We start from the raw sequence: 21,127 nt of genomic DNA, 5'->3' as shown, positions 1-21,127 counted from the left end.
TTTGTGCTTGGTCTGTTCTTCTATTTTATGTCCCTAATTTGCTTTTATTGCACTGTCATAAGTCATTTCAGACTTATGGTGACCATATGAATGGGAGATCCCAAAATGTCCTATCCATGACAGCCCTACTCAGCTCTTGTAAATTCTTCTTTTTCTTCCTCTGCCTTTTGACTTTCTGAGGCAAAACTATCTTCTCCAGGGAATTTTATCTTCTCGTGATGTGCTCAAAGCATGACAGGCTAAGTTTTGTCATTTTTGCTTCTAGGAAAAGCTCTGGCTTGAGGCATCCACTAGGCAAATTTAAAGAAACTTTAAATAGATTATTATATTGCTGTAAAGTGAAATCACTTCCTCATGTGTGATAACCTGTTTAAGATGCACCATTTGTGAGGTGCAAATTCTTAAATGCTATTGGACCAGTAAGACATCAGCTTTTCCTAGGAGTCCTGAATAATTTAAAAGTGCTTACTTTTTCTCTCCGAGAGCAGCAGTATTCTATCCAGTTAAGATAAATGACACAAAAACTCTCTCTGGAGATCCCTGCTAGGCAGTGGTCATAATCTTCATCAATATTAGGATTGAATGTAGGGTCCACATCAACATAATTTTGGTCTGCACACTGCTGCAGCCCTTCTTGCATTGTTTCATTTGATAACCATTCTTCTAGCTTGGGAGAGGATGTTACATAATAGATGATACCCTGGAAAGATAAAAGGTTTTAGGCAATGCATGTATACGTGATCACAACTTTATAATGATATATAAAGTATGTCTCTGTCTGTCTGTCTGTTTCTGTGTGTATCCCCCCCTACAAAATACATATTTGAGGGTGTGTGTGAAGGTTTGTACTTTGGTGCTCAGACTATGCACACTCTTTGTAGATTGTATTGCATTTCAAAGACCCTTCTTTCCATGCTCATAAATCCATTTCTAGCCAGTTTTTTCCAAAGTGCAGCTCCACTGCTCCTTTTGAGATTAATAGTAACAGTGACAGCAATAGCAGCAGCTTGAATAAATCACATTACTGCACATCTGTGAAGAAACAGATGGTTCGCCTTCCTTTGCTCACAGTACTTTCTACAGAATGCCGCATAAATCTTCATGATGATCACACCTTCCACTCCCAAAAACAAGAGTGCTAGGTTGGGAAGTGTACCTTCACATAGTAAGTGGTGAGAATCTTCCTCAGGTCAAAGACTTGCAGCATGGAAGCAGCACTGTTGTCAGTAATGCTGTAGCCCTCCAACACATACTTTGTGACTAGAACCTCCCAGGCCAGCCAGCGCTGGCCAAAGGCAGCATTGAAAGATAGCATGTGAGGGATGTGACCAGGCTCACAGCAACAAAACCCTTCATCTTCCTCCACACCTTCAGTGATAGCTTCTACTTCTCGTTGCTGACAGTAAGTTCCTAAAGAGAAAAATAGCAACTCTTACAAATAGCAATAGTAACTGCCACAGCGCTACAAGGCAAGCTAGCCATTATCATTTCCATAGACACACATAATAGCAGAGGGGGAACAGAGATACATGGGTGGCCAACTAGTGGCAGCTACAGAGTTCATGGCAGAGTTAAATTGGAGACTTCTCACTTACAGCTTCAATTTTTAACTAGGAGGTTGCGGCCCAGTAGAAAGATGCCAAAAATTACCAAAATGAAACCCAATTACTACAGCATTTAATAAGCTTGTGGTTCAAGTATTTCAGGGAAATATTTAAATTGATTACACTCTGCCACTCTGTAAATTGCCCAGAATGCTTCAGCTACAGAGCTGTACAGAAATACCAATATCTTTTGCACTGTGCTTGGAAGAGGGGAACTTGTTCATACATGCTAGTTTTATTCAAATGGAGACAGTACCTTCTGACCTTGCGAACATGCATCTAACCAAAGGACTATATTTAAATAACTGGATTACAACTTAAGATTTCTGAAGCTGAAAACAGGCTCAGGGAGCTGGAGTAAATATCCAGGCTGTTGTTACCTCTGAATTCCAGCCCTCTCAGCTGGAACGTGACCAATCCATTCCCTATTTCTATAAGGTGTACTAGTGCATTGAGGTAGTCAGAAGCGAGGATAAAGCAGTCTCCAGTGCTGTAGTTACCCCATCGCCCCAGGAGCAGGTCCCCGCACAGGCTGTGCTGCAGGGACCGGGTTAAGTGTTCATAGAAAATGGAATTCAGGTTATTGTCATCGGAACCTGCATGGGAAAAAAACAGTTAAAACTCATTGTTGCAAGGAAAGGTACTTTTTAAGATCTCTTTTGCATTCCCTGTTACAGGAACATGGCATATCTGATCCAAAAGAATTTAAATACTAATAACATAAGTATGCTAACACCAAGAGATTGGTTTATAACAACCCCCACTAAAATCCATAATAATATCGTACAACTTAAATCCATAGTTTCACTGAAAAGAATGCAGACTTAATAATGTCCCATTACCCCAAACAGATAGCCAGAATCAAGTGTCCGCTTTTGACAATGATTACCTGGATTTCTATCAAGCTGGGAAGCCAATCTTGTGTTTGAGTGGTCCACTCGTTTTGTGCTGAAGAAAATGAAAAAAATATTAGAGGTGTTGCTTGTTCTCCTGAATAGCCTTGGAATACAGCACCATTCTCTGTTTCAGTGACTTGCTTCCCCACAATTTTAGCTACCACAGACGAGCCCCCTGGCACCTGCCTTCCCCCACTACAGATGAGAAAAGAACTCCATGCACAAACTAAACCACCTTCTTTTATTTTCCCAATTGGTGACTATTTCAACTCCTCCATACTCTGTACACTAAAGGAGGAATTGCTTACGGAGTAGTCAAACCTGCCACTGTTGCGTTGCCACTGCTTCTCTCTCCCCTGCAATGCATACTGAGAGGCTCATAGCTACAATGCATTGTTCTCCAAATGGAAACACAGTTTGGGTATTGTGGTTGCTGTCAGGATTAGCATGCCATCTCAATTAGCATGCAGACACCGGCAGTCACTACAACTCTTCCAATTAGGGTCAGGCCCAGGTGTTGTCAGCTCCAGTGAGCCTAAGTGGCTTTTTGGACTCCAGGCTCAGTTTAAATGTTTCTCAGTCTTTAGAATCAAAAGTTATGCCAGCAGTGAAACCATGCAATTCAGTTAGAAATTCTCATTTAGCCTCAGAAAAATCTTAGTGCCCAAAGTCCTGAATGGAAGTTAAGAAAAGTTTGACAGAAATCGGAAAACTAAGTTGTAATTGGCATGAAAATCCAGTTTATGGAAGCAGTACAAGCACCATGTTGGAATATTGCTGAAAGGTGAACTGAGGTACATGAGAGCACTTCAAGAACTATGATTCCTAATTTATCGTATTGGCTAGAAAAAGGACTGATCATCCTCCAGTTGAAGCACTAACCTGAACTTCACCCATAATAGAACTCTAAAAGTGTTTGACAGGTTTTGAAATTATTGCTCAGTACATGGTCGCACAAGAAGCTCATTCAAGTGTATTAGACTAAGGTGAGTTATTTCTACTTTGTACACTTTACCACCCTGAAGTTTTTCCACTGTTTTACCTAAAGGTAGGTTGAAGTGAGGTTACTGGTCAGACTGAAGACAGTATTAATTGTGCAGCAGCACAGTTCTCCTGCATAGCATGGAACCCATGTTACAAAAAGTACCCCCCCCCAAAAAAAACCCCCAAGTTACTAAAAAAAAGTTTTAGTTTTTTTATTTTTAAAAAGTAAAATATATTGTTATTTGTGAGTATCTGAGGCTCTGCCAGCTCAAATGCTTTTACAAAATTACATTTGCTTTTTAGTAACTACTAACAAAAAGAACACCAAGGTAATGTAAATAAAAAGCTACTTTAAAAACTTGGCATCAGCCACTCAAGCAACAGCATCAAGAAATACCATGTTTATAACTTTTTAAAAAAGCTTTTGTTACTAATGATTGAGATTTTTCATAGCTTCAATGTCACCTACTTGTAATCTCTCTCCCAGAACTTGACAGGTCTAACATAAGAAGTGATGAATATTGCACTCCCCAAAAAGGGGTTTAGTGGAGTAGAGAAAAAAGCTGACACAGCTGCTTGGACAAACAGCATTGCTGAATCTGTACAGCAACAGAGTTAAGGATACTACTAATGCAAGGTTAGAATGCTGTCATTTCATATAGCTTTACTTCTTACACTTCTATATCTCTACCACGCAAAAGCAAAGAGTGTAGACACTGAAAACCTTAAAACACAGTATTATACATAGTACAATAACATTTATATAGCATGCTTGTTCCAGAATTGAGGGAGGGGGCACCACTGAGAAGGCCCTTGCTGTCATCTTCTGAGCCTTCTTGGAGGAGGCACCTGGAGGAAAGCTTTAGGTGGCAACAAGGCCACCGAGTCAAGTTGGCAGAACATACTCTATGGCACTAAAGTTACTCTGAAACTCAAGTGACAAAAGGAGACTCCAGGAGAGCCCCCCAAACTATGAAACTGTTCCTTCAGTGGGAGTACAACCCCCTCCAGAACAGGCTGGACACCCTCTATCCGGTCAGAAGATGCACATACTAACAGCATCGCAGCCTAGTCTGGCCTGAATTCCTATTAGACTTCATCCAATCCATTGTCACAGGCAGGCACTGTTTAGATCTAACACATCTAAACGTTGTGTGGATGCAAATGAAAAGGGGATACAGAGCTGTGTGTCATCAAGCATATTGATGACAATGCACTCCAAAACACCAGTTGACTGTACTCAGGTGCTGAATACCAGCGGACCAAACTGCTCCCTGAAGAAGCTATAGGAGAGAATCTACAGGGCCAAGTAAAATCCCAAGCATCCTTCTGGAGATCCCAAGTAGGTGCAAAATGACTGCAGTGAAATCATCCCACTCCCAACTCAAACAATTGTTACAGGAGGACACCATGGCTTCAAAATTTGCAAAGAGATCAAGGAAAATCCACAGGGTTGCATTCCCCCCACCCCATCTCTCTTTTAAGATAGGTCATCATATACAGTGACCCAATCTATTTCCATTTTAAAACTCAGTCTGAACCTGAATTAAAATAGATCCACATAATTGGTCTCATCCGAGAGCACCTGCAGGTGGCTGGCAATCATCTGCGCAAGAACCTTACTCAGGAAATGAATATTTGCCTCCAAATAATTAATTTGTCTCCTAAAATTATTATTGTTTTCCAGGTCCATGAGGGTTTCATCAGCTATGGCCTCACTGCTGTTGCTCTTAGGTGGCCTGGACCAGTTCCTTTTGCACTGAATTGTTAATCATCGTCCTGGCTGAGTCATCTGATCTCTCCCTGCCAGTTTTTATAACCCAAGAGGAGCAAGGTTTCAATACAGATGTGGTTGGACATGAACCTGTCCAAGCACCTTGTCAATGTCTTCAAGCTGAAACTCATCTAAGAAAACTCATAAAAGTTCTATTTTGGATACCTTGAGTGAGTCACTTGCTATAATGCTGATGTCTCTGTCTTGGCAGATGAAAAAGATTTATCCTGGAAGAGCCTAGCAAGTACACTACAGCAGGGCTCAAAGAAATCCACAGTAGTTTTAGAACTAGAACTTACTAACCAGGACGCATATCAACGATTATCAGGCTACATAGCATTAGTGTTCATAGGGACAGAACTTTGCAGCAGAAACTGAACTGAGCAAATGAATGACCAGGTGCGGATACTGCACCACAGCTCACCATAGGTTACTTAATCCACAGCTAAGATAATTTCCATTTTTGTATTTGGTTACTAAAAATTTTATTTACTTCTGGAATTTAGGCTTTAGAATTTATTTCCCCTTTGATCAAATGAAGCTTGACTTAATATGGTCAAACTTTGTAAAGGATACGTGGCACAGCAAAAGGCTGGGCAAAAGCATGGAAAGCAGATCCCCATGTGATTTGCCAAGGAGCAATATAAGTGTATACAAATCTCAGCTTGTAAAACAGCTCCCAAACCTAGAGGGAGAACAAAAGAAAATGCACATATTTTACTACTAATGGAAACATAGAATTAAACTGAGTCATTGATCCTGTACTTTGTGAACACGCATATGATTTTGATTTCAAATTATTACTGTCAGATGCATCACCACATCCCTTAAACAAACTTTGTCGCTACCTTGGGACAAACAAACCCTGTAAAATTCAAAAAAGTAAAACATATTTTTTGGATTTTTTAAAGAGATCTGTAAAAATGCATTTTGTATGTCACAGCTGAGCAACTGATTCAGCTTTGCGAGATATGAAATACAAGTAGCAAAGCCATTTGTACCAAGAGTGCATATCAGCTATTTAACTGAAACAAGTGGAGAGAGGATACAACACTAGATGCAAACAAGAGCTTTTTCGTCACCAGACAATGGAAAGAGTGGGAGAGAATACTGCATATTTTAGCACTAGCATTAACTTAACATATTTAGGTTTGTAAACCCAACTCTAAGATCATAAGACTGCCACCAAAGACACAACAAAGTGTGAATACTTGTAGGTTCCCTTTTAAAAATGAAGGAAATATGACTATGGCAGTTGCAAGATTTATTTGCACGAGCGAAGACTTAGAAAGACTGTCACCCCATTGTGTTCTCTTTGACATTACCTTGCTGAAGAGTATGGACATGAAGAACAAATCTAGCAGCATAGTCTCCGAGAAATGTTTGTAGTCAAATGTAAAGAAAAGCACTGTGAAAATGACAGTAACATACTGGTACGTTGGATTGCTGAAAGAGGAGCGCAGCAGCTTCATACCAGCTATAGTAATCATTAAAGCACCAAATCTACAATAAGAAAATATTTGTCAGGTGTTGTGAACATCAACACATGGTGGTTGAACATGATGATCTTCTATTACTATCTCTTAAATGGTTAAAGTGATTACTATATTTGTCACTTTGCTTTACCTCTGGTCCTGGAGTAGCATACAGCCATTGCAACTAGTAACCACTGCTTAGTCAACTAGGCAAAACTGTCACACAAGTGTTTGAAAGTATTTCTCATTCAAAAAAGTAGCTGATGAGCATGCTCAAAATCTGTCAAAAGAATGGAAAACACTAGCAAATCTGCCTTTCAAAATGGTGGTTGTGTGCTAGTTATCATGGCCCTTCCGCTCACTCTTCTTCCAAGCAGAGCAAGACAAAGGACTTCTAATTAACAGGCTTTATTTGACAAACTAGGTTGGCCTTGTAATAAAGGAGAACTGTAGAAGTTAATAACAAAAGAAACAAAGTTTAAAAACTGAGTGTTGTGGAAATGCTGCTTAATTATAAAAAGCTGATTCTAAACTGATTCTCTTCCTTTCTTCCACAATTTAAAAAAGCAAACTACACTTTTAGGCCCTTTTGCTTAGGGCCTAATTACTTAGAGGATTTGAAGGTATTCAATTAGTCTAACCTCTTAACATGACACCATGTCCTCCAATTAATGATGTTAAGTCTTTCCCCTCCCCATTAGCATGCTCACTAAGCTTTCCCACGAAGCTCAACAACTGCCTGGCTTATCTCTGCGCACACTGGCCTCAGCTTTTCAGCTGAGGATCCCGGTTCCTCCTCCTCTTCTGATTCAGAATCTGATTCCACAAACTCTGAAGGCAGTTTTGTAGGACTGAACCCAATCCCTACACTAATGGTAAAGGTCATTAATGGTAAAGGTCTAAGAAATAGACTCACCCAGTAATATAGTATCTTATTTATTACACATAATAACCATATTATAGCAACACTAATATTAGCTGTAGTGGTATTAGTAGAGAATAATACAAAGACAGTGAAACCCCAAATACCAGAAACTTGGCATGTATACTAATAGCATCCAAAAGGTGTACACTTTTGGGTTAAGTAGTTTTTCAACTGCATTAATTAATTTTAATTAATTTTACTGTGTCCTTGTGTTTAAGGCTGCAATTACATCTTCAGTGACTAGTTGACAAATATCCCTAAGTAACACCTAAGAATTGGCACTGTTTAAACCCAGAGGACATTATCAGGCTGCGAAACAAAGTTACATGGCTTCTCTTTCCCCTGCTGCTACTGTGGGGCAGCCTGCCCCCTCAGAGGCCTCAAAGGTTCTGCAAGGGCCATTCCTAGGGAAGCCAGTGAGCACGCCTTCATTCAGATGAGGCAAACACAAAGTGCCCTGGTTTGACAACTGGGCAATTTTGCATGTGAGTTTCACCGCAACAAACTATCGCAACCTGTTTGCTAATACCGAATAATAAACAAATCCAACTAAGTTAAAGAATGAAACTGTTCCAATGCATCTGACTATGGTTGTCATACTCCACTGTCAAACCATTGTCACACCCCCTGGCTTGACAGTTACCGAAAGCAGCTGAACAAGGCAAGTCATTCTGTCGCATCCATAATGCAACACCAAATACCCTTTTACACAGTTACACCTAATCATTTTCAGAGATCACTGACGAAGAAAACAGACATGTGGTAAGTTTCTTCAAGTTTCTGGAAATCTTTTAAAGTATTATTTTAAACTATAATAAAGTATTTCTTGATACAACTCATGGAGTAGCTTTTGTCGAGCATGTTGAGTAATGGGAAGAAATTCCAGAAGGGAGAGAAACAAAGGGACAGAAAATGAGCAAAGCCTGAGGAAAGGCTCCATACAGCCTCCTAAGGAACATGAGGAAGAGGGTGCTATCATGCTCACAACCTGCTGCAGGCTTTCCATAGCCAGCTGCTTGGCCACTGAGTGAACCGAATACCAGACTAGGTACAATTCTTCTTATATGATAACGAGCAAGGGGAAGCTGAAGAACCCTACAGTACCCTCATCAGGAGGTTCTGTTACTACTGGGAGAGGAGAGAGTGGAGTGTTAAGATTGCTGACGAAGTGACAGAGACCATGTTTTCAATATGGCAAAAACCAGAATACATAAAATAATAAAAGAGTCATGCGGGCTTTTTTCCTACTTACTCTGTATCCAGCCTCTTTGGGCTAGCAATAGCCTTTGCACTGCTGCTGAGTTCATTGAGGACTATCAAAGGATAAATTATGTTCTTCTCCACAAAAAGAAGCCATATATGAAGTTTCTCAAACCACATCACATGGGCAGCATCTAAGAAGAGTTCACCAAGTGCAATATGTAATCAAATAGCTCAACTGGGAGAGAGAATCAGCCAGCAAACCAAGCTCAACACGTCTGAACTCCTCAACCTTCCAACACAGATGTCACATGTAACTTTTACTGCAAGGCAGAAGGCCTCTATTACATGGAATGAACAGATGTGATTTGACTGCCAATGCAGTGCTCTCCTATCTAGTAGATGCAACATAATTAATGATTGTAATGGAAACATTTAATTAGACAAAATCAATTGCAAACTGCCATAGGCCAAGTGTGAAGAAAGCTGTACTACTTACTGCGGACTTCGAATTGATAATATTCCTTGGTTTTCAACAGTGGGTGAGAAAAACAGTGCCAAGGGAGCTGTTTCCGGAGCTGAGGCAGCAAGTAATGGGTCATGAAGCCTATGGAGCCCACCAATGCATACAGAACATAGCTCAAGACAGGCTAAAGGAAAACGTATGGGGAAAGGTTCAGTCTCAAAAATCAGAAAATAGCCATTCCTGTCACAAATCACTGTCCTCCAGTTTACGTGCAGAATGGCAGCGAAGCTGAAATAGTGTCCTCCCCACAGCTAACCCCCCTCCACCTAGAATGTATCCCAGGGCATATCAGAAGCCTCTGTGGCAGCCTCACATCTGTTCCCTGCTGGTATCCCTGACTAGGGATCCATTTTATAGTTTTGCCATGGGAAAAAAATCAGTACATCAGTAAAATAAGAGGTAAATTTCTTGCATTTCTCTTTGCAATGCCAGACAAAAAATGTTACTGTTTGTTTGTTTGTGATTTTATATCCTGTTCATTAACATGGAGCCCTCAGAACAGTTATATAATAAAACCCTAGCAAAACAGTATATAATAGCCACAATCAATTTAAAACAGCATTATCAGCAATCAGTTTAAAAACAGGTCCACCAATCATAAAACATCTACACAACCAAGAAAATAGATTGAGATGTACTGAATCATGGGTTGCTGTTACATGAGAACCCCACATGATGTTTTAACTGTGGGCACATATGTGCACCATACTAACCCACCCAGAGGATGTCCCCACCATTGCAATTGTTGCCGAGATTCTACTATGCTGGGAATACGCAAAAGCATGAGCCATCCCCTTATACTGGGATTGTTACCTTTCATGCGGTCAAAGTTAAAGCTTGATTTTTCAAGAGGGATTTTAAAAGGATTAAAAAAGGGTGTTTTGGGGGGGGGGGCAGGATAACCATATACTATATACCTTGGTATATTTTCCTGCCTGTACATAAACTCACACCCCTGTATACTTTCCCACACATTTTTTCTACTACAGTAAATTAGGGTGGTTCACAGTTTTGCAAGTTCCTATACCACCCCTTTTTGTGAGCTAAGATCATGTATGCCTTTGATTATTTTTGACAGGTGCCAGATACAACCAAAAGGAAAAATAACCTTATTGCCACCTCCGTGGATCATAGCCTATCGTGAGTAACTGCTGGTCTTTGCCAGCAAGGACACACATGCATATTGCCCACCTTTGGCTCCTCATTCCTGTATCCATGCAACAGTGAACATCCACACCTGTGCAAGTACAGGCATTTTCCCAAATATTTGTGAAAATAAGGGGATTTTTCCCTAAAAGAAATGCCTAGCAACTGTACTCAGATGCTAGGGCACTTTGAAGTAACTGCTGGCAGCTATCAAAATGAGTATCACAATATGAAGGAAAAAAAGAGTTTAAATGAATGAAAGCCATAGCCATCCTGAAACAGCTCAGAATCACAGTGAAGAGGTAGAAAAGCTAGTGCCAGCTGCCTACAGATGCCTCCTGGGCACCTTCGGGCAGCTGGCATTGACAGCTGGCCAAGAGCTAGTTGGCCAGGACAGTAGGGTTTTCCTGCCAGTCTTGTCTAGTGAATCAGTATTCAATGGGAAAGGAATGAAGGATTTAATAAAGTCAGCTTCCTACATACTAAACCAGAAACGATTAGCTAATGCAGTGAGCAATCATAAACTATAGTGACTCTGTACAATACATGCCAAAAGACTATTACACCAAGGGGCGTGCAAAAGAAAGCACAAAAGCAAGTTACCTGCAATACTGTGAATACTGTGCTGACATGAATTGCAAAGTAAAGTACACCAATGACTACACATACAACGAGATCAGACTGCAAACGTTCGCTCTAAAAAGAAGAGAAATAAAAAACACATGGATGATCAAGATGGCTACATTTTTCCATCTTTTATGTTAGCTCTAAGAACTCAATCATTGCCTGGAGGCTAACATTTTAATTCCCCCCGCCCCCCGCAACACATGCAAGACATTCTTAGAATACGTGTTACAATTAAATATTTCTAACATGCTCAAAATCAGTTTGTTCTTATTTTTTCTCAGTTTTCATCTCATAGAATTCTCACAAATGCATGGCAATCTGCTATGTTGTACAGAAATAGGACAGCATCTAATGGGACACAAATGCTATCATAAATTACACTTCACTAGTGTAAACTGCTCTAGAGCAACAGTAGTGCAGCTCTTTGGCACACTAATTTCTTAGGAATATTTGTATACTAGCTAACACAACTAGTGTTTCATTACAGAAATGTATGCCATTGCAGCATACCTAATCTTGAGTAACGCCCATGTGCATTAGCTAATGCCTTTTTTGGAAATGCTAACAGTTATTATGAATGAACCTCAGAAAACCTTAATTTGATCTGAAAGAACGACTTAAGCATCTGAGTATTGGACACTTCTTCCAGTAAAAAATTTAGCTTCAAAAGTACATCAAGCATTTAGCTCCCTAATATTTAGCACTCATAATAACAAACTGGATTGGCCAACAGCTTGAATAATTTGAGAAATGAAGCTACTTACCACTGAATTTTTAAGTTTTTCAGGTAATGGGTCTTTAACTTCAGACAGTGGATCTTCTGGATTTTTATCTTCGGAAGTAGGAAAAATCTTTGATTGCACTAAAGAGCTAAAATATAAAATAAGTTGTTTTCTCTGTAAAAAGAAGTGCACTGATTGGAATCCAAAACAATTATCAATTTTAGAAAACATCTGTCAGTTATTATGTATCCTCCTTCTCCTCTCACAAGAAGATTCTCCACATTGCATCACCAATTATCTCAGGTACCCATGGATTTCCCAGAATAACCTTCCACATAACACTCACTACCAGTATAGAGAGCATTTTGTCACAGTAATAATCATAGATGGGTGCAAATAACCCATCATGTCCAGCTGAGCAGTCAAGAAAATGTTATCATTTCTCTTAGTACCCAAATTCCTGATCAGGTATGGATGCGGGATATAATTCTGAAGATCATGCAATTAAATATTACATATTGCCAGTGGTATGACTACCACAGTACAGTGCTATTAAATATATGGCCATTCCTATCCACCCACTGCTGGTCTCAGTAAAATTAATGCATATTCAAGTATTCAGTTACTGGGTACTGTCACAAATGGTTACAAAGTCTGAAATAAATTTATTAAATAAAAACTTATTAAAATGTTTAGATAATTAGTGGATTCTGGCTAGATCTTTAATCTTCCATGATCTGTTCAGGACAGAAAGAGTTCTGAAACTCTTCCTTACACAAATAATGGATTTTGACTGTGGTTGGGCAGACCATATGATTTGTACCCCTTAGCCTTCCTGAAAAGATGACTGAAACTATTCAGAGTTGCAACTGCTGAGCAGTGCTTGGCACCAGGGTGCATGGTCACAAGGCAAAGAATCACCTTCTTCAGTAGAGCAGTTCTTGCAATATCACATGGTCTAACGAACAGAAAACACTGTTGTACTCCCCATATATCCAATTGCTTCAGAATCCCATTGTCTATCATGGGAGAATAGCATTTCCAGGAAGGAAGTTCTACCAAGTAGAGCCACATAGTCCAATCCAATGTATGCCTGCTGAGAGATAAGTTCCACTGAGTTCAGTGGAACTTATTCACAAGCATACAGAGGACCACAGCGTTAAATATTGAAAAAACATTTTATACTAGTGTTGTCCAATCATCATAACAAGACTTGATATAATATATGAAGAGGTGGCTACCACTCACAAAAGCACAGAAGGATCACTACTTTGTCTGCTGAGATGATAGGATATTGCCACTAACATACCACAGAATACTGAAAAGAGCACTGGAATATGTTGACCGTCCCAAGAATCCTGAGGATAGATACAGATAGCATAACCAAGATTATTATAGTCATCCAATTTAAGAAAGAAAAACCATTCTTAAGATTAGAAAATCTGTGATCCAATAATATTTTTGTATTTGTGAAACAAAGAGCATCAATGTGTATCATTATTAATATAAGCACTATGTCTGTTTATTTTTAACATAATTTAAACATCTCTTTACTCTTTTTTTAGTTCATGGAGTCTAAAATTTGGCTTACACATTCAGCTTAAATATACAGATCAAAAATATCATAGCATGCGATACAGCATGACAAACGATCAAAACAGCCAACTCATGGCAGTGATGTTAGGATCAGATGGAGGATTCTGGCCATAACCTAATATAGGGGCCAGCAACCTGGTGCACTGCAGATGTTTCAGACAACTCTCATAACCTCTGACTATGAGAAAAGCTGGCTGAATGCAGCTGTAGTCCAAAATATGTGGTGGGGACCAAGTTGCCTAATACTGCATCTAGAAAACTATACTATCTCATCTAAAGCATACCAAAGCTGAAGAAATACACTGTCACTCAATCTAATTATCAACATGACTTGAGGAAAATACAATAAACATTTTGCAACTACCAGATTTACTCAGTAGTTAAGTACCACAGACATTGGTCAATCGAAGAGACAACTATAGTACTCCAGACCATAAGCGAAATCAGGACACGAGATACAAGTATAACTAGGAAAAATGTTTTTCTAAAATGAACAAGTTTTTGAAAAAGCAAAACAACCTGTGTGGTAAGGATCTTGCTAGATCAGACCAAAAGTGCATCTAGTTTTTTTTCACAATGGCCAATCAGATGCCAGGAAGTCTGTAAGGAGGGCATGAAGGCAACGGTTGCTCTTCAGTCACATACTGACTTCACATGACATGACAGCCCACTGCAAGCTTATTTCCCTGTGTTGGTTGTCACACTGCACACCATTTTTGCATGGTGTCTGCCTGGTTTGCTGTGACTTGTCATGTTCCACCAACCCAGGCAGCAGGGTTGTTTCAGGGTTAAGCAACCCTCAAATAACCCATGCCTTGTTTTAGGGTTATTTGACGGTTGTACAATCCTCAAATAGCGTTAAAGAATCCCTGCTGCCTGGGTTTGTATTAACAAACACAACAAGCCAGGTTTCTGCAGGCAGCATGCAAAAATGGTACCTGTGGATCCCTCTCACAATACAACAGCTCCCACAGGTACAGTGAGTTGCCATGATGTGTGAACAGACCCACTTCCTCTAAATCAGGTGGGCTCATAAAGTCGTATGACTATTAGCCTGACTGACTACTATCCTGTATCTAATGCTCTGTTAAAGTTATCCAAACTGCTGGCCATCATTCCATCCTGTGGAAGTGAATACTTGAAATTGATTGTGTGTTTTGCATGAAGTCGGACTTTTCCTTTGCCTGCCCTGAATCTATAGTGAATTAACTTCATTGGAAGACTGCTAAATTCTAGTATTATGGGAAAGAAATACCTATCTCCATTCAATTTTCCAGCTATAAATATTATGAAGTTCAAGTGATAGCAGTGTTGATCAGTTTAACAAAGCCTAAAGTCACCATGCAAAAATACAGCACCATAGATTTTACTCACCTTTAGGGCACCATAACACAATCCATACAATAATGCTACTGCCACAATACTACAGATGAAACTGTAAAGTGCTGCAAGCAGGCTTGTGGTGGCTAAAGAAAAAGAAAATAATGAAGATATGTCACCAAAAACACCTGGAAGTAGAATCGCTAAGGTTGAAAAGATGAAACATTTGTCTCACTGATTTTTGTTTCAGGTCTACCCTAGGGTTGGGAAGCTACCCTACAACATTAGAGTTTTGTAGCAGACTTTCTCATAATGCAAACTATCTTCAGGAGTTATTTTACTGTTCTATAGTCGATAGTCTTCACTATGGCACTTTCGTTGAAAAAGATAATTAAAAATATGATTTTCCCTACCAATCCTGAACTGAATTTCCAGACTATTTATAACACCAGCACAAGACACAGGTGCTCGTTCACTCTGCAGGATTTAAAGTTTCTTTTTTAGGAAATACTTTTGTTTCAGGAGTATTGTATTTCTCCAGTATTCAAAAATATATTGTTTAAGAAAACAACAGATGTTTTCCTAATTAACAGAACCATTGCGGGGGGGGCACTGTCTGAAATGTACATGTGCAAATAAAAGTTTCTTCTGGAAAGGATCTGATAACTGGTGTGCGAAACTACTCAGGTGTATGGAGAATTCCCCACTTCAGTTCCCCTGCTTTTCTCAATTAGCAAGCCTTCAGGTTCTGCTTTAATAGTTTTACAAAACTGTTGGTTGGGGTAAAATTCATGGAACTCGTGGCTTCTTTAATGGCATAGGATTGCCATCATGCTAAACCGTATTTTGGTATTTTATGAACAAGCCCAAAAGAAGCTTTGGACTAGAGCATTCTATCCTCTCCTTGTACAGTATGAGTACCTATTCCCCTTCCTCGCTTGTGGAAAACCACAGTATGCCTTTACATCTTAACTATCAAATGATGCTTTGCACTTGCCTTGCAAACTAGGAAGAGAGGAAATTGTAGTGCATGAGAGGAGGGAAAAGTGTATAAAACCAAGGCTTGTTCCAGGTACATTCACATAGCCCCCAAATATATTTTGATTTATAGCTGAACTAAACAACAGTTTTTCCTGGACAATTTAGCACATATAATATGAAACTCCTTTGTTAACAGGCAGCCCTCCTTGAATAAGGACTTGCAGAATTGTTCTACAGAAACTAAAATGAATTAGTGACACACTTCAAATTGACAGCCTGAATCAGCCCTAGAGTATTTTTTCCAGACATGTCTGAACGCAGCCTACCACTCATGAAATGAAGATGCTTAACTTACCATTGCCACCAAAGACATGAATATCTAACTGTTCACAGAGGTACATCACAAATGTGTTCACCTGAGGCAGAAGGCCAATGAAGAAAACTATAGGGAAGCATAGTGTAAACACTGTGGAAGACAAAAGTAACAGCAAAAAACAGAAAGTAAAATATATATAACTACTGGCTAAGTTCAGCTGGATATACCTATTATTTAATTTGCAGAAGAAATGGTTGCACAAAATGGGAATACTGCAGTTCTTCCTTTGCAAAATCATCATCAACTAATCTTTGTAACTTTTCCTCTGATGCCATACTTCTCAAATGTTTCTCCTCTCAGCTTGGAAAGCAGCAGAGAAACTTACAAGGAGCTAAGCTTGGAGGGGAAAAAGTTAGGAAAGAGGCATGGAGTGGAGGCAGCAGGGAACACCAATGATTGGTGATGATTGGTGACAGTGACTGAGTTCATATGAACTGACAAACCAACATGTGTTGCTACCCATGATTGACTAATTGATTGATTGGATTGCTAACCTGTCCTATTAGCCACATGGCTTCCTGGGCAGGTTACAAGGAAACCATAAATACAATATAAAAACAAAGATTACAAATAACAATAAAATATTAAAAGCAACCTAAACATGCAACTGACAACACACAATGATGGGTTGCCATGTCATGCGAATCCTGACCAATTTCACAGGATGGCTTGTGCATGGCCCAGAAGCCACATTGCCCAGAAGAGGCTCCAGATCTATTTCCCTGCCACCTTTGGTTGCTCTTGATGTCTTGCAGAAAGTGAGCTATCAAGAGAAGCCAAAAGTATGAGGGATCTTTTGCTGAGAAGGATCTGTGAACCTTGCATGTTTATCTGAGCTCTGCTTTTTCAGGATTTCATGGGAATTATATCCAAGAATGACTTGCTCTCTAATTTTTTTAAGGCAGAAAAGGGATAGTACTACCTGTGCTTCCATTACAGAACAGAAACTTTAATGGCCTTTGTCCTGGTGAAAGACAATCTTATGGCTATCAATCACCCAGATTAGGGCCATATGGAAATGTCACTCACCTATAATCAAATCCCTTGCTGAAAGCAGCAAAACTGGATTAGTGAAAGCCATTCCATACAGTCGGAACCTTGCGGTAAAAGTGCTCTTGCTGCCATAGTCCAACAGCCAAATGAGGCTGCAGCATATACAGAAGTAAACGGGCCTACTATAGGCTATGATTCGGTTATGACCCTGAAATACAAGTTTGGTTACCATAAGTATTCTTTTCAACAGTCAGTTCTGGAACTTCGCTGTGCATGCTCATTCAAATGAAATGTTTAGTGTGTGAAAGTCATGTAAACTCACAATGCACTAGAATATGGGATATACCTATTCTAAACAAGGGAAAGGTTTATTCTCAAACTGCATCATGACAACACACAGTCTTATTTTAATTCTGTATCAGTTACACAAGCTATACCTGGACAGCTGTATTTTAGTCCATCCTGTTAGTAAAAAATCAGGAAGCATTGCTTTCTACTTCTGACACTTACAATCTGTGTAATCATTAGATTTCTTTGCAGCTTCTGTTACAAATCTGGTTTTTCTTTTACATCAGGTACAAGGTAGCATTAAGAAACAATTTTCAAGCCAATTATATTATTCAAATAGTTTTTGTTGTTTTCCTGTATGCTATGATTAACATTCAACAGATTATGTCAAGATTATTTTCAGGTGGTGCTGCCATTCCCCATCCCCCCCTTATCCATTATGGCAAAGAGAACCTGTAACAGCACAAAATTTAGACCTGCTAAAATACTGAAATTCCATATGGCTTAACTTACATGCCGAGGTGAAGAAGAATCTGGTTGTACACTCTGAAAAGGCAGGAAAGAGAATAAGGCATTTTTATACTATTATTGTTTAATTATTATTAGAAAGTAGATGCCTTTTGTCTCCTCTTCTGGCACAAGAAAGAGGAGAAAAGAGTATATGGCTTGAGTAAATTTATTTATTATTTACTAGATTTGTTTAAAAGCTTCCCATTAGCATCATGCTCTCTGGGCAGCCATTGCAATACAAAATCAACAAATAACAATAAAATAATACAATTAAAATATCATAATAAATAAACAATAAAATCACCATAAAATAATTAAATACAAATAAATCATACATTAATAAAATTAAAAACCCGTGCATTGATGTAAATAGTCTAGATAGTGCCAAAGGTGTGCCAGAAAAGGAAAGTTTATTTATGCAGTGAGAACTGATGGATCCCCATTATAATTGAAATGGACCAATACTTCAAGTAGTTCCTAAGCTTTCAAACTATTATTTTATATAGAATTAAGCTATAGAACAGAGGTTTTTTGCCATTGGACAGTATGTAACAGCAGCTTTGGTTATTGTGTGGTTTAGAAATGTAATAAATGAAACGAAAATGAAGTACAAAGATATGCACATTTTGCAAATGCCAAGCATGAAAAATCAGTTAGGCAAAAAACACTGAATACTAAATTAAATTTTAAACCATTTGACAACAAAGATGGGAGTTACCTTGAGCAAGGAATACTGGCAGCTGGCAATCACCAGGCAAAACTGGAAGACCCAGATGTCCTTGAAGAAACCTTCTATTAGGAGTACAGAACCTAGGAAGGCCACCTGGATTGCTAAGATGACAGCTAACACATTTTCCAGGATCTCACGATTCCTATGGAGAAGAAGCAGTATGTAGAATTGGGAAGCTGAATAGGTTTACATGATACTATCAATATTCAAAGTCCGAAAATGCTTTCCCTTACTTGTATTTTTAACACAAGGTCTAGATGGAGCCAATTATGGTTTTATTAAGAGTTCAAGGTGCTAAGCATATTTCATAGAATCATAACAGATCTAAGTGTCATCCAAACCAAGTCCTTTTCACAAAACAGAGAAATCTGTCCAGCCCCAACTCCTTCCCACAAAACTCAAAACACTATATCCCACAAGAAGCAGTTTTCATAAAGGTATTGTGGAAGAACTAATTCCAAATGGTGAAGAAAACAAAACAATTAGGTAAAAAACTATCCAAGCTACCCTCAGAAAAAAGTCAAACTATGCAGCCTCTACACAGAGCATGCTCATTAGACACTCTTCCTTCCTTTCTTTGGAATGCACTTTTACAAACCTTTGGGTTCTGCCACTTGTTTTAGTGCCCCCATTTCCACTCCACCTCTGTCAGCACTCACTACCTGAATTTGGCATTAGACAGAATGATCATCCATTGAAACATCAGCTTGAATACTGCACTGTCATTAGTATCATAAGAACAAAATCAATGAAAATCTTACATAGATGCTTTAATTTCTTCAACTATGTTAGAACAGCTCTCTCTCTCTCTCTCTCTCTCACACACACACACACACACACCCTCACCTGTCAAATAAGGCCAAGAGAGTCAGCCTATCAAAATTGATGCCAATCCAGATCTTGGGTAAGATCCAAAAACGGTAATAGTGTTTAACTTTGGGGGCTCCTTCCTCTTGAGGTTGCAAATGGTCCTGCAGATCAGGGCTTAGGTCAATGTCTTGATGCTCCAGGAGATCAGTATCTATGGTCAACAGCCTGTTCAATCTGATCTGGGGGAGGGAAAGCTACAGTAAAGTCAATAATAAGATGTTTTCATACTTTACTTATTTACCCATGAGCTGCAACACAGAAGAACTTGCCACTGAAGAGTCAAGAGGCAGAGTCCGTAACAGAGAACTACTTCTTTGGTCCCCACCATTTCTACAAGGTTCTATGAGCACTGTGGGAGTGATATGGTAGTTATATAAGACATGGCAGAGATGCTTGAATAGTGGCTATTTAAGACTACAAGCCTTGTTGTGCTGCAGAGCTCCACCATGGACTGATCTGGCTGGCTACAGTAAACACTGCATCAATTCTTTATAAGGGTAAATGCAAACCATGCATTATCTCCAGCTTTCAGGACTGCATCCCTATTGCCTGCATCAATTATTCCAGAGGATTTCAGCTGACAAGGTCAACTCTAGGAAGCCAAAGAATAATCCTTGAAAGATCAAAATTATCATGACCAACGCCTTGGATGGAACAGATACCATACCTGGAGCCTTGCTCAGGTACACCACTTCCCCATCTCTGCAATGGCAGTAACACTGCGCTTCCCATATTACTTTAAAGCCCACATTTTTTTTTAAAGGCAGTACTCCAGTTACTGACAGTAGTCAACTGTCTAGTGGCTTATCTCCTGAACAGTTCTGTGCCCATTTAACTGGTACAGCTAAATATACTGGCTCAACAACATTAAGTGTTATTTGAACAATTGCTTGCAATAAGTAGGAGGGGGTGCAAAAGCTTACCAAATCATGAGGATAAAAACGAACTGAGGTAGAACTTGATACATGAGAATCCGTGTCACTATAACAAAAGAAGATGACTTTAGTTTGTTATTATTCTGTTCTCAAATTCAAGCTTCCTTTCCATTTTAAGTCTTCTGGTAGTTTCTAGGAAATTCTGTACCCCAATTTAAACAAAGATGTTACAAGAAGGCAGCAGCCAAAGAAAAAAGAACCCATTCATGACTATGTAACATTCCTGGTAGAACAATGTACTCTACTACCCACAACATGCTACCTTTAAGAAGAAAAGGAGGCCTTAAGCTTGCTTTCCCTGAAATTGTTTCTTGCTCAAAGAGCGAGTGAGAGAGAGCGAGAGAGAGAGAGCGAGAGCGAGAGCGAGAGCGAGAGCGAGAGAGAGAATGTGTGTGTACATCTGCTCTGCTTTGGTTGGAGCAAAGCAAAGAGGATGGCCCCACACCTTATGTTCTTCTCCATGGCTTTGGGTGATGCCTGAAGAGGCTTAAGATTCTGGTGGTAGTGACAGCTATAAAAACCAGTAATTGCTAGCTGATTAAAATGCTGTGCAGGAATGAACATACAATTTTACCCTCCACCAAAAGACCTTAAAAGCATTTAAACAGAGGGAGAGAAAAACTTTCATACAAACATATTTTTTGCCAGT

General features: G+C 39.3%; 1 protein-coding gene across 6 annotated transcripts in view; it reads right to left on the bottom strand.

Moving 5' to 3' along the window:
• Positions 1–21,127, bottom strand: part of PCNX1 (pecanex 1) — a 99,618-nt gene that overhangs the window by 14,033 nt on the left and 64,458 nt on the right. For 4 of the 6 annotated variants that reach the window (XM_044437142.1, XM_044437145.1, XM_044437143.1 and 1 more), the window contains 19 exons: positions 20,467–20,524; positions 19,520–19,737; positions 18,662–18,815; positions 17,947–17,979; positions 17,182–17,353; positions 16,132–16,242; positions 14,850–14,941; positions 13,128–13,237; positions 11,922–12,027; positions 11,134–11,226; positions 9,358–9,508; positions 8,911–9,052; positions 6,584–6,761; positions 5,835–5,943; positions 3,954–4,083; positions 2,494–2,552; positions 1,985–2,200; positions 1,157–1,410; positions 470–700 (listed from right to left, as the gene is read on the bottom strand). In XM_044437142.1, the coding sequence (XP_044293077.1) occupies positions 470–700; positions 1,157–1,410; positions 1,985–2,200; positions 2,494–2,552; positions 3,954–4,083; positions 5,835–5,943; positions 6,584–6,761; positions 8,911–9,052; positions 9,358–9,508; positions 11,134–11,226; positions 11,922–12,027; positions 13,128–13,237; positions 14,850–14,941; positions 16,132–16,242; positions 17,182–17,353; positions 17,947–17,979; positions 18,662–18,815; positions 19,520–19,737; positions 20,467–20,524 (2,617 nt within the window). The remainder of the gene's footprint in view (positions 1–469; positions 701–1,156; positions 1,411–1,984; positions 2,201–2,493; positions 2,553–3,953; positions 4,084–5,834; positions 5,944–6,583; positions 6,762–8,910; positions 9,053–9,357; positions 9,509–11,133; positions 11,227–11,921; positions 12,028–13,127; positions 13,238–14,849; positions 14,942–16,131; positions 16,243–17,181; positions 17,354–17,946; positions 17,980–18,661; positions 18,816–19,519; positions 19,738–20,466; positions 20,525–21,127) is intronic. The other 2 variants (XM_044437144.1, XM_044437147.1) reach the window with 1 other exon arrangement.

The sequence above is a fragment of the Varanus komodoensis genome, unplaced genomic scaffold (genome assembly GCF_004798865.1).
Source record: "Varanus komodoensis strain SLA01 unplaced genomic scaffold, ASM479886v1 scaffold3, whole genome shotgun sequence".
Classification (NCBI taxonomy): domain Eukaryota; kingdom Metazoa; phylum Chordata; class Lepidosauria; order Squamata; family Varanidae; genus Varanus; species Varanus komodoensis.
The sequence above is the reverse complement of the archived record's forward strand: the minus strand, read 5'-3'. Positions and strand labels throughout refer to the sequence as shown.